The sequence below is a fragment of the Parambassis ranga genome, chromosome 4 (assembly GCF_900634625.1).
Source record: "Parambassis ranga chromosome 4, fParRan2.1, whole genome shotgun sequence".
Classification (NCBI taxonomy): Eukaryota; Metazoa; Chordata; class Actinopteri; family Ambassidae; genus Parambassis; species Parambassis ranga.
In genome coordinates, this window is record NC_041025.1 from 6162424 (window position 1) to 6175958 (window position 13535).

The 13535-nt window shown below is 40.0% G+C and overlaps 1 protein-coding gene across 11 annotated transcripts in view; it reads right to left on the minus strand.

Moving 5' to 3' along the window:
• The window catches only part of fryl (furry homolog, like), a 54064-nt gene that overhangs the window by 29660 nt on the left and 10869 nt on the right, over window positions 1–13535 (minus strand). For 4 of the 11 annotated variants that reach the window (XM_028404109.1, XM_028404102.1, XM_028404107.1 and 1 more), the window contains exons 1-3: window positions 12644–13200; window positions 1202–1410; window positions 763–816 (exon numbers count right to left, since the gene is read on the minus strand). In XM_028404109.1, the coding sequence (XP_028259910.1) occupies window positions 763–816; window positions 1202–1410; window positions 12644–12881 (501 nt within the window). In that variant the 5' untranslated portion in view covers window positions 12882–13200. Of the gene's footprint in view, window positions 1–762; window positions 817–1201; window positions 1411–6763; window positions 7412–12643; window positions 13201–13535 lie in introns of those variants that run through there. The other 7 variants (XM_028404103.1, XM_028404100.1, XM_028404105.1 and 4 more) reach the window with 5 other exon arrangements.

Here is a 13535-nt window from a genome sequence, read left to right on the forward strand (position 1 = left end):
CACAGTAATACTAGGCTATCCTCCAAACACCTCATCAGCACTTTGATTGCATCAATGATAATGTCAGCTGGTGCCTTGCCTCTTTGTTAACAGGGTTCACAAATCCTCTGTTAGAGTAAATATTTAATACATGATTGCTGCTGTATTTTTGTGAAGACACACCAAATTATTTTTACTATCAATACAGACAGATATAAGTACTTACAAGAATACATAGCCAATACATAAAACATGAGGTGAGGCAGTCACTATGCATGAACAATTTAAGTTTATGTGTGTCTTGGTGTGTTTAAGGGCCAGTGCAGCATGATGAAGGAGGTGGATGATGGATGCTAGGCAGGAGAGTTACGCAATTGCTCCCTCTGCCCTTATGGCGCCAGGCAGATACACTCCAGCACCCAATGCTGATTTACTGCTATGGATGACACAGCGATTCTACACTCTCACTTTTGCACTCTCCATACCCATTTTCTCTCCCTCACTCACAATAGGGACAGCTGGATCTATACCACCATATCCTCACTGGCTTTGTGTTGTGCTGAACAAAGCATTCTGCAGCATGCAGGCCCATTGTATAGGGTTCTCCACCAGCTACAGATGAGGGACAGACAGGCCATTGAGTGGGGGACTGATTGGGTGGAGCAGGGGATTCAAATACTGCACACACATACAGAGGTGGGGGGATGGCTGCCATAAGTCCTGGGCAATGAGACTGTCACACATACTCCTGGATGTAACTATTATTATTATGACTGTACTGACCTGGTCAAATTGTGCATCTTCCCCTCTCTGGAGGGACCGGGACAGAGGTTTCTCCTGTTAAAAGTGTAGAAGACACAGAAATCAAAATCAGCAGGGATACACTAGCTATAAGCACAATAGAAGATCGGTGTGGTGCATAAAAAACTGAACAAGAGGTTGAAAGAGAGTGAATTATTAGCCTGTCAGAAGTACTTATGTACAGGAAAGGAAATAAACAAAAATAAATGAATGGAGAACCAGTCAGTGCTGTCTGTTAACGATAAGCTATTTTGTGTCTGTCCTGCCAGTTTCCTCACACAGTTTTCAGTTGGCTAATGGCAAGGCAGTTAGTTGCAAAACAGAAGAGGTTATCTCAGCAGCGTGTGCCACATCACGTGTTGCGTATTGAATTTCATTTCCTGTGTTTCCTGACACTTTCTTTCACCCCCCGTGGACTCACCAGCGGTTCAGCCATCACCATTTCGATCTTCTTCTCAGCCAACACAGCAAACTCAGCAAATAGACTCTTGATGACAAACTCCCCGGGCTTGAGCTCGGGGTCAATGGTGATGCTCGACATGGCGGTAATGTTGTGTTTCTCCCACGAGAGGGGAGTCACCGAGGAGGGGGCACGGCGTCTACTCACGCTGCTGCTCACTGGTGCAGAAGCTGCAGGGAGGCAAGAGGGTGGAGGTTAGGAAATAATACAAATAGAGTCAAAACAGCAGGGTGAGAGTATGAACACTCTTGTCAAGCATGCAAGGTCATGCACGAGTTCTAGTCAAAACAGGAGAATGGACATTTCCCAAAGACGCAAAATGACGAAAATGATGGGAGCGAGAAAACACACAACTCATTTGCTTGAATACTATTTTAGGTAATCACATTATACTAAATCGCTCATATTCATTAAATTATGCCAAGAGTGTCCAAACAGAACTACACTGATTCTGTTGCTAAACTTTATCTTTTTTTATAGAACTTGCTACAGAAGAAAGCAGATTTATAATACACATCAAAGCAGGGAAGACTTTCCCAGTTTACTTTAGGGATAACTACTCCTCAAATACTGATCATGTCAAGTAGAAAACAGCACTAAAAGTAGTTCTGTCCAAAGGTAACAAATTCCACCAATTAATACCTCAAATGAACAACCAGCACATTAGTTTCAAAGAATTTCACCTCAGGGATAAATAAAGGAATTCTGATTCTTAATTTTTAAATAACAACAGGTAAAATGAAAACAGGATTATGTATCAGACTAGTTCTACTTGATGTTTTATAAAGGGTCATTGTAGCCGTTTCCCAACTTTGTGCTAAGCTAAGCCTATATATTATTGTTAATCAATGTCCAAAAATGTCAAACTATTACTTTAAATAAGATTCATAACACTAAAAACATACAGAATTACAGAATACTAAACAATGCTACGCTAATACAAAATAAAAAGGTTTCAGTCTATCAAAACAAACATGATGTGAGTGATTCACTCTTATGCAAAAAAGTTAAACCAGGATTACCAGAGCCAAATCTCATGTTGTTTACGAGATGATTTTGTTGTTTGTGTTCTTTTTATCACAAAAAAATGTTTGACACAAATGCAAATTAGTCACTGTGGTTAGAGAGTATTACATGAATCCATGAAAAATGTCGACTGTGGGCTGTCTTATAACAAATCTTGCTGTTACTACAACAAAGTAGCGTACTGTAATCAGGGAGAAAGATTCAGCTAAATCACATTAAAACCAGCACCATTAAACATGTGCGTTTTAAATGCCAAAACTAAGTAAATAATACAATTATGTACAGTGAACACTGCAGGAATCATGTGGAGAGTCAGCTTTTGTGTTTTGCTTTCTCCACTGCTGAATTTCCAGACAGGCTTCCCTGCATCACAGAGAAAATCCTGGCGCTGTCTACACATTTACATGGCAGTCAAATAGCATAAGCAAATGTTTCAGCATTTGGTTTAGGTGTCTACAGAGGAGACGCCTGAGAAGCTGGTGCTTTGATGACTAGAGCAAAAGTCAAATCTTACAGGACCAAAAGACAGGAAATGTTTGGCTTCATTGCTACACGTGTAACAACAAAAGGAAAGAGTATTTATTAAACTTAATGTGTAATGGGGTTTGTTTTATTATAGTCATACAAGTTGCTATTTATTCAAAAGGCACTTTGCTTCATAACATTAAATGATCTTCTTCAGATTTATGCTACAACTGGGACACAACTTCCAGTCTAGTTCTCAATGGTTTCAGTCCAGCCAAGAAACTAGCAAATAGTTAGCTGACCCCTTACCTCATTCCCTCCCAGGAAAGGCCTTGTTCTGTTTCTTCCTGGTTGTCAGAGAAACAATCATGCATTCTTAACAGTCTGAATACCACAGAGTAGCAGAAGTACAGAAAAGGGGTTTTAAGCCAGGAAACTTTCAGACTTAGTCTCAGAAGCTTTTATTATATAAAAATATGCTCACGGTGTAGGATAATAGACACACTCAAGGTACACCTCCTACAGACTGATACACTAAAGAGAAAACTGATTCTTGTATTCAACTACCCCAATCTAAAACATAACAGATAAGATCTTGGTTATCAAAGTTGCATGATGCATCAGTTACGTCAAGCAAGCAAAAATAAATTTCAAGGTAATTCCTGGGTATAATAGATGGACCACAGCCAACAGTTTCTCACAGGATGATGACTGATTAAAAATCACTTTACTTTCAGCCACAAGTACACAATGTACAGTTTCTTCTGCAGGTAGAATGCTATTGATCTAAAAAAAAATCTTGTGAGAATCAAGCTGCTCAATGGCTTGTGTTATTCTAGGGAAACAAAAGCAAACTTAAAGCTAAAAATGACTGAAGGCCGAAGAACAACAATACAAATCTAAGAATCAAAAGTAAGAATATCTAAATAAAATATACTGAATAAGGTAAAATGTGCATACTGTTTTAACTGTTAAATTACAAATTGATTGATAATCATTATATCATTTTAATTAGCTACTTAAAGCAGGGAGGTGCTAGGGGCAGGGTAGTGGCAAGTGTTGTGGTCATGTGGTCCAGCAGCACAGAGAGCCTTTCAAGCATTTCCCTCTTTGTTTACTGTGCTTTGCCCAGCAATCCCAATGATGTCACATAGCCAGCCCCCCCTCCCCCATCCTTTTCTCTTTAACTTTTATCTCTTTGGGCCAACTAGATTGTTGACAGGTTCACATAAGTAAATAACCAAACACTGTAGTTTTTCAGTCAACAGAAAATTTAGAAAACAAAGCAGGGCATCCTTTTTTGGGTTAAATGTCTGCACTTATACCCTTCCTTCTCTCTTTGGCTTCAGGACATGCCAGTCATTTATGGCATGCCATCAAAGTGTCTTTTCAAAAAAACCAACCGAACTGCACAAATCATTGAAGAAAATGTGAATAACAAAGCAGGTTTTTGGTAAATAAAACTTTAGTAGTTCACATATCACCCAGAGTCCAGTTCAGTGCTCTACATCTAAGTGAAAATCTAGCAAAACGAGTATGTTTGTGCACAAAACATTATGCAACCAATTCTCAAAGTCCATTTTAAAGTATTACACCTCCAATGGTTTGTTACCAGGTGTCTTTCTCATCATATATCGAAGATCAGAACATTTTGACCTAAAAGACAGACTGCAACTGCAAAAAGAATTGACAGGTTTCTGCTGAAATGCTGCATAAGAAAATGCTTATTAGGTTGTGTTATGAGCAACCTAAAAGTCACACTCTGCCACAGCACTATGTGCTTAAGAAATGGAGCACCCTGCAGGATTACACAACTGTTACAGCAGTGACTCCACCTTGTCACAGTTAAAATAAAGCCCTCCCAAACGCATGCTCACTTCCCTTGGCAGGACAACCAAAAACAACAGCCCAAACACACACATACTGTTGGAATGCAGGGCACAAAGTGCATCCATTTTTTAGAGAAAGACAAAAGAATGAGTTCCAGTGTTTATGTGATGTTCTGCTATTATGTCTCAACATGCTCCACTCTGACGAGTTATTACTGGTCTACTCTTCACCATGTCTATTTCCAAATAATAGAGAATATCAAAGGCATGGAGCAAAACTCATTTGTTACTGTTGTATCCAGAAGCTGACAAGTTACTAATATGAACTCGATCCTACATGTCCTAATTTGAAAAAGGAATCAGTGACCTCACTCTATATCTAGGGGAGAAAAGAGGCAGTAGAAATGGTGCTTGCTCAACAGATGGTTGTTGTACTGCTAAGCCTTGCAATGATCTGTGCTCCCACTGGTTTTAAACACCAGAATTTAAGGATAACAATCCATCTCAATCTAACACTGGGAGTAAATAAAAAGTGGGGAAAATAAAATAGCCGTAATGTAGTATACACAAGCATTGTAAGTGCTACAGAGCAAATCTTTAAGGAATCCAGGCATACTTTTTTAACTATATATCACCTTTACATGGAGAAATAATTCTTACAATTTTTCCAGGAATTCTTACCATTCTTTCATGTTAGTAACAATACAACAATAGTTGCTATGTGTTTATATGAAAAATGTCTTCTTTCTAGGAATCTTGCAGACCTATATATGTAGCAGTACTGTCCTGAGTTAAATTAATCCTGTATCATGCTAAGAGTTAATGGGGCTCTGGTCTATCTTTGCACATACAGGACAAAAGACATTCATACTTACAGATATTTGTAGTTTCTTGATTAATCTGCAAATTCCTGGACTATGTGAAGGAACAAGACTGAACTGAGGCTGACGCAAACAAACAATCAATTCTTTACAGAGAAACCCCACTCAGGACTATGCTGTAAGTAAAAAGACATTTTTTCCCCATTTCAAAATGTTCTAGTTTGTGCTATACTAAATTTTGCTGTCATTCAGCCTAAATCTCCTACTAAAAAGACAGGGACTAGGATTAAATGTGGGGCCTAAAGATAGTCCAACTACACCTATTATGCATATAAGTAATGCACAATAAGGCCATGTTCGATAATGATGAGTGCACTGACATTGCAATCTTTTAAGAATTTTAAAAATTGGCACGGGTGGTCTCTAAATTCATTCATTTACTGTGTTGATGATGATGTATACCATTGACCATCTTCGGCTGTATATTGTGTGCACTGTTGCTAATCATAAGTCATTTTTAATAATGCAAACTAAGTAGGCTATTGTGTGTAAAATGTCTGATTTGATCTGATTGTGCCCATTTTTCCTATTCTCACTTGGTTCCATAGTAATATAATGTACATGGCATACTTAAAATTTCCTTTATAATTTCAGAAAAAACACTGCATTCAACACAAAGCTATGTATTGTAGGGCCTGTACAGTATTCTGTGCAGGAGAGATAAAACAAAAAATTCAGACTACTGTTTACCATTTTGCCTATCACTATATATCAACGAGGCTGGTGAGGCAACTGCTTTTTGATTCCTGATGTATTATGAGCTGAACAGAAAGCTAATAATAGGTGGGGAACTAGGAGACAGATCAATAGTAGGGAAACATTAGCTGTCCCAGAGGATGAAGAGGAAGGATGAAGCGTGTCCTGAATGCCACTAAGGTAGACTAAAAAGTGGTTTGGATGTTAAAATTAAAATTGATAAAGATAGAAAAAACAAGTTAGCACCTTATTAAAGAAAAAGAGTAATAAAGAAAATTGTTTAAGTGTGCTTGAGTCATGTATAAGTAGATGCTCATCAATAGAAACATTATCTTTGGGACAAACTGGAGCCAGTAGAATGATGATGAGTGGGGGGTTATTTTGAGGGAAGAATTTAATTGCTGCCACCTGCATACACATCAAACAAGGCTGACTAAACCTGGACTAAACATCATTAGTCATCCTGACAACTCTATTAATGGCCACTTTTCTTACATGGAGAGATGATAGAAAAACTCCAAGCATGGATTGCATGCAAGCGTGTGTAATTCTGCACAGGGCCTGCTGGCTGTGTGTGGTAGATAAGTGTGGTAGCAGCATGTGTGCAAGCTTGGCAAGGTACTCACAGCTGCTACTCCAAGACTTGAGGAAAGATTTGATGCTGATCTCAAAGAAGACCGAATCCTGCAGGCTTAGCATGGTGGCTCTCAAAAGTTATGCTTAACCATAAGGCACAAGGTTTACAGGGTTTCGGTAACTTTCATGTCACAAAACCCAAACATTCCACTCTCGTAAAAAATATACACCTCTCATCCACCTTAAAAAAAAACTGGCAGCTCCTCTCCCCTGACTGGAGCTGAACCCTACCCTCCACAGGTGCTAGTCTGGGGCAGCATCCTGAACAACAGACCTGAGCAGCTGCCGAGGAAAAATACACAAGCAGCACAACCAAATTTTGTTTCTCTGCAACCTAACACACTGAAGAGTAAAACTGTGCTAGAGCAAGAGGAGAGAGAGCGTAGCCTGGCCTGTTAGAGAAGTATTCCACCCCAGTGCCTGCTGCCCACTTGCCAGTCCACAGAGTCTCTCATCCCCATTTCAGCACAGAAAAATCCAGAAAGGCGAATAACAAAAGTGAGTGAGAACTTTTGCTCCAGATATGAGAGAAAACATCAGCAGAACAGTACACCGCAGAAGTCTTAATACTGTATCGCAATATTCCTTCTCCTCTTCTCTTCCTGTGTGTATATGTGTGTGCCAGTCCTAGCCCGCTAGCACTGTCAGCCACCCTCCACCTCCCCCAAAAGCTCTCTCCATCTCCATTCGCTCATGAGCAGCCCCTCCTCTTCCGAGTGAGCTCTTGTTCTTTTACTGATGCCTGCTCTTTTCTCTCACAGAGAGAGAGAGAGAGAGAGAGAGAGAGAGAGAGAGAGCTTGTTACAACAGAAAACAGAGGGAGGCGGGAGCAGAGTGTGGGGGTGGGTGATGTCATCAAAATGCTGCGAGTGTTCCCTGGCTGTGGTTCAGCAATGCATACGCATGTCAGAGCTGCTACTGTGCAGCCTTCTCCACTGGCCTATCAAAGCGACACTTCCTGTAAGCTCCACAGCAATGCTGATGCGTCATTCCTGACTGCAGTATGGGGGAAAGAATAGGATAGAAGAGACAAGTATGGATTGAACCACAGCATGTACCTATTCATATCTTGCCAAAAATATATATACATTTACATATTATGTTCTATATTGTCAATCTTTCTGTTCTAACCAAGACATGGCCAAACCATAACACATGGATACCTTGTGGTCTTGCTTTCTGACTACTTCTAAGCTCAGATCAGGTCATAACTGAGCACATCTCGTCTATTTTCCAACCTAATTGTTCACACCCAGTGCGGTCATTGACATTACATCACTGCTCTGTCCAAAAGCTACCAGGCATAGTAACACACAGATTGAAACATCAACTCACTACACACTGCAACAGTAAGAAAATGTGAAAGACACATGCTTCTGATTTATCTGATATTTTGATCTTGTGTTGATAGTAGTTATTTCTACCCTCACAGACTTAAAAACAGATCCACATGACATCAAGCAATTTGTAGTCAAGCACAGGATTAAGTTTGTTATCAAAATATTCTGAGGGCAGTGGGAAAGCTTCGAAAGACAAATGCTCTTTGTCTTCTTTTAGTTTAGTCTTCATTTCTCTCGCCCTCAGTCTCGCTCTCCGTCACATGTCCTCCACTACATAAGTTATGCAAAGCGAGGCAGAGCTCATTGCAAACAAACACAACACAAACAGATGCTTTGTCAAGGTCTGGCTGGTGCTATCCTGATGCAGCCTTGCACTGTAAAACTCTGCCTTGTAATAAAAACAGATTCTTACAGTGCCACTGCTCATTTGCAGCAATCACAAGTTGGAAATGTTGGTTAAATAAGATGTTTGATACCATTTCCACATCTGTTCAAATGTGACCAAATCCACTTCTTTCTTGTCGACTTTTAATACTCTTTAAAAGCAGGATATCGCTTGACGCATCTTGTAGTATGATCTTGTCCAAGTAAACAAAGTAAAAACATTTTTCTGATGTTGCTAAAGGTGGCAAATTTAGCTACTTGAAAAGAATGCGAAGAAGCAAAAATTAATATTGTGACATCAGGAAAATATGTAGACATTTTACCTGTCGAAGAACCCGGAAGAGCATTTTTGTCATTTTTTTCTAGATTCTTACTAAAAAGATACGAGTTTTTCTATTTTGTATTGAGCCTTTCAATAAACAGTTTTGGTAAACCTGTCCATCTGCTTTCTCATAATTTATTACTTTCATGTCAAATAGAACTGAAATCTGTTGAATGGTGAACACTTTAAACCTGAGTCAGGTTTAGTTTTTTCCAAATTCCAACAAGATCTTCTCAACTTCTGTGCATGTGCATCTGCACCAATTAGTATTTCGTGGCGACGATTTATTTATTTTTTGACCATGTCATTAGAGGGGCTCCGTAAGTTTTAAACAATACTGAAGTCTAATCAAGAAGAAGACGTTTCACTGCTGAACAACGGCAGAAACAGCACTTTATGGAACATAAATGTGAAGATTTTAGGGACCAATTCCACCATTTCATTTTCAGCCGCCCTACACACCTTTAATTTAATAGGGAGGCTTTCTGCGCAAACATATAACTGTTATTAATAGAAGGTGCTCTATTAACGATAATGCGACCTGTCTGCTCTGGCAGATCGTCAACACATTAAACACACATAAAACAAAAACAGAGTTCAACACCATCAAACCAGTCAGCATGCAACCTGCAGGGAGCTCTGCAGGGATTGTTTTCTGTAAACCAGAGTTGTTGTTTTAGGAATGAAGAAGCAACATAATTTCTCTGGGAACATGAGAGCTAAAAGCCACTGTCCAGCAGAGCTAATGTAAGTTGAGGACATCAAATAAACAACATTATTACTGACTTCCTGGAAAGAGGAGCTTACTGATCAAATAATCTCAACTAAATGCACAACCAAGGCAGGTTACAGGAGCTCCATTCACAAAATGGGAGCAGTGAATGACAGCTTGCCATTCTGCCTGCAGACAGTGTAGAAGAGTTTCTCCTCCCAGGAGCCCACAGGGTGGAGGATGCATTTCCTGCCCTGGCCTCTCTGAAGGGCAGTGGTGGGAACAATAATCGATAGGAGCTGTAATTCTATCCCTGACCTCCCCAGTGATGCCTAGGCTGCAGAGGACACACCATTTAGATCCATCACAGCAGTCTGAGTATGCATCACAACTCTGCAACCTGCACAGTTACTCACTTCCACACACTCCCCTGAGTCAGGACCAAGCTCACATCACAGACTTTGTGTATTGAGACAAAAACTTTCACACCAATTTTGATGACTAGGCTGGATTTGTTTTTATCTTCACTGTATGATTTTATGTAGCTGCATGACTGTGAATATACAACTTCAAATGACGTAGGAATTATCAGCTTTATTAAACTGTGTGCACAAATCCATTCAATGACAAATGATTTCTTCTCTGCTCAAGATTAGAATGAGCTACCTCATTGCTTTGATTTGCTTTAAAATCAAGTAGTTAATTTCAGCAAAGAGTCATTCATAGGTCAGAAGCATATAATCCCAAAGGAATGGCAAAGCCGAACACCAGGCAAATCTGAATTTAAAAACATCTTAACACAGGTACAAAAAGGTCGTCTCAGTACTTTGAATGAGTTGTATTTAAGTTGCTCACTATGAAGTGGCATTTATTGAAAGAGCCTGCTGGAGAACGAGGACTAACACCGATTCACAGCATTCGTCTTCCCAGCTATGACACCATTTTCCCACTAAGTGCAGGTGCTGCAGTAGGACCATTATGGGGTTTATTTTGCTACTGTTGGCTAATAACTACTTAAATAATAACTCAATGAATAACTTTGTTCAGCCTGTCTGGATACACACCCTGTACAATGTTAAGACAAAAACTTCTCTCTCTCTCTCTCTCACACACACACACACACACACACACCTTTCATTACAGAAGTACACCCAACCAAGGGAACACTCATGTTCCATCACATGCTCAGAACACTCCCTGATTACACACAGGAAAACTGCAGCACCCTTTAACCAAATACTGTCCCAATCAAACTCTTCCAAATATCTCAGCTGTAAATCAAGCAGCTGAATTATGTCACCAGGAGGAAAAGAAAACCAGAGCACCACCTTAAAACCAACTCAGGCTATGCCAGTTTGGCAGCAAGGGAGTGGCACAGCTCTGGTTTAAATCCAACTCTCCTTGCATTGACTTGTGTAGTAATGACACCACTGCTTTTATTACCGGTACATAATGCACCATTGTCCTGCTACCACAACATTCTGCTACCACCAGCGGGATGTAAAAAAGAGATTATTCTAATATGAAAGATGTTTCCTAATTGGAAATAAAAAAAAATAGAAAGATTCAACCTATTGCCAAGCTGTGCAAGCTAAGCACAGTTACCCAAGAATCTTTATTTTGTCTTGACAGAAATGGCCATCATCATTGTTATTGTAGGTTAGTTTAGCTAGCTGACGAGTCCAATTCTAAGAGGCAAGCAGGATAGGTAAAGACAGCAAAAGGGAGAGCTGAGTCACACTTTAGCCATGAGTAAATAGAGAAAAAGCATGCTCTGACAAGTAGCACTGCAGAAAAGTCATACTAAGACACTGACTAAAAGTCACCCCACTGCTGATGCAAACCGGCTGACCTGCACACACATAATGTGCATGTGTACTAAACTCTTAAATACTGTATCCATAGACACAAGAGCAGGCCGACTTCAGAGGATTAACACTGTCAGCACAACTCATGCTCAGCAGGCTTTTCTCAATAGCACTACACTTAAAGAGTGGTTTTCTCAACATACTGTCATTTTTGCTTTAATTTGTATATTTTTACAGCTGTATGGAACATATGTTGCCAGTGCAATAAATCAACTAAGCTTTACAAACACATAAATGGCATGGCAGCTTTGCTTTAATTATTATAAGCAAATATAGACCGATTTCAACCGATTGGATGACGTCTCACTATTGTCACACCTAAAATGCACCTATAGCTGCTAAGCCATGTAAACTCATTATCTCATCAATCTTGTCAGAATACAGCTGCTTCAGAAACACATCTAGGTGACACAGCAAAACTTGCATGTTCATTTAGTTTGTTCATACCTGGTTTCTATAAAATGGCGCCAAATTCTGCCATCTGCTCCTAAGCACATTACTTACAGTTATTTTAACTGCATATGTTTGCTGAAGCAGCAGTCTGTTGTTGATGTGGGTTGGCTGGAAGTGAAAGTTAATCATGCAAAGACCCCGTGGGGTCCAAAGTAAAAAAAAATCTCTAAAAAGGCTAAAAAAACCTCTGCAAGTTGCAAAATATACACAGACCTTAAAACCTTAAAAGTTGATTTAAGGGGTAAATGTATTCATCAATCAGCAACTTTTTTGTGACAATATGTGAGTTTTAAAGTAAAAATAAGAACATTGTTGACTTAGCTTGTGTAGTGTGTTACGACCTACACACATTTTTAATGTCTCCTCAATGCCTACTGCCACTAAGTTCTGTCTAATTGGGTAACTACACTAAAAAACTTAATGAACATGTTTATCAGTGTCCATCACTCCAATGTTTGAAACTCAGATTGCAGTCAGTCTCCATTGCACTGATTCTTATCACTTGTGCTCATGCATAGCCATATTGCAAGACACACACACCTCTCTCACAAACTGACAGTTAAGCTTTGATAGTGAGCTGAGACCACGGCATCAGGTATCATTGATCAAATACAACCAGAAAAAATATAGCTTCCGAGCCCTAGTGTGTACAGTATTATATTTGGTGTATGTTTGTATGCACATTAGCCTGTGTGCAAAGGGGGAGGGGTACAGCTAACAACTTGATACATATTAATCAAGATTTACATACATTTTATCAAAAACTTAATATGACCTTAAATCATTTGTACCTCTAAGGCGGGTTTGGTTACTGCGAGCAGATCTTGAGGAGCCCATCTGTGGATCTACCTTTGTCACCGGCTCTTCTCCTCTTACCGGATCTTCTTCAATGGTATGTCCCATGGCTAACAGCCCCAGTCTTTTCATGCGAAGGAGCCGTGGACCTGGTTCCCTTTGTAAGCTTCCCCCATGATCAATGGACGCTTCTCCTGAGATGACAGCTGGAACCAGACTCTTCAGGAACTCCATGCTGTATAGGACTTTTTATGCCTGTCACTCCGGTGTGTAGTCCAGTCGCATATGCCATGACATTACCCCACACACCCTACCTGTCTGCCTCATCTGCCCCATTTACAGACAGGCAGAAGCTTCTACCTATATGCAATAGTTACACATTCACTCACCATCAGGGCCTGTATCTGTGGGCCCTTACAGACCAGGACACTACCTCTCAGCACCTCCTGAATTGTTTAGAGACCTGTAACTCGCTACTGTAAAAGAGTGAGACACTTCCTATGCTGCAACATTACCTGTCTGTTCACAGTGTAAAGAGAAAGTAAAGAGACATGGCTTTTCACGCGTCATGATGTAATTGTGAGTGGGCAGGGCTATGTTTGAGTGCCAGGCACTATCTGGGGTGGGACTAGAACATGTTCCACAGGAGATAACACAAGCCTGGGCCACCAGCCAATCACAACAGCGACGACACCAGCCACACCCTGCTGACCTGTGTTGCTAGCTCACTAGTGAAAGAGAAAGCACTAAGGAGTACACAAACCTATCTGTATTTGCAGATAGCTCTTATCATATTCTAAATTGTGTCACATGTTAGCATTCAGACAAACACAAGTGCCTTTCTTGCTAACATATTCAAATAACAGGAGCAATCCCCTCTTGCTTTAA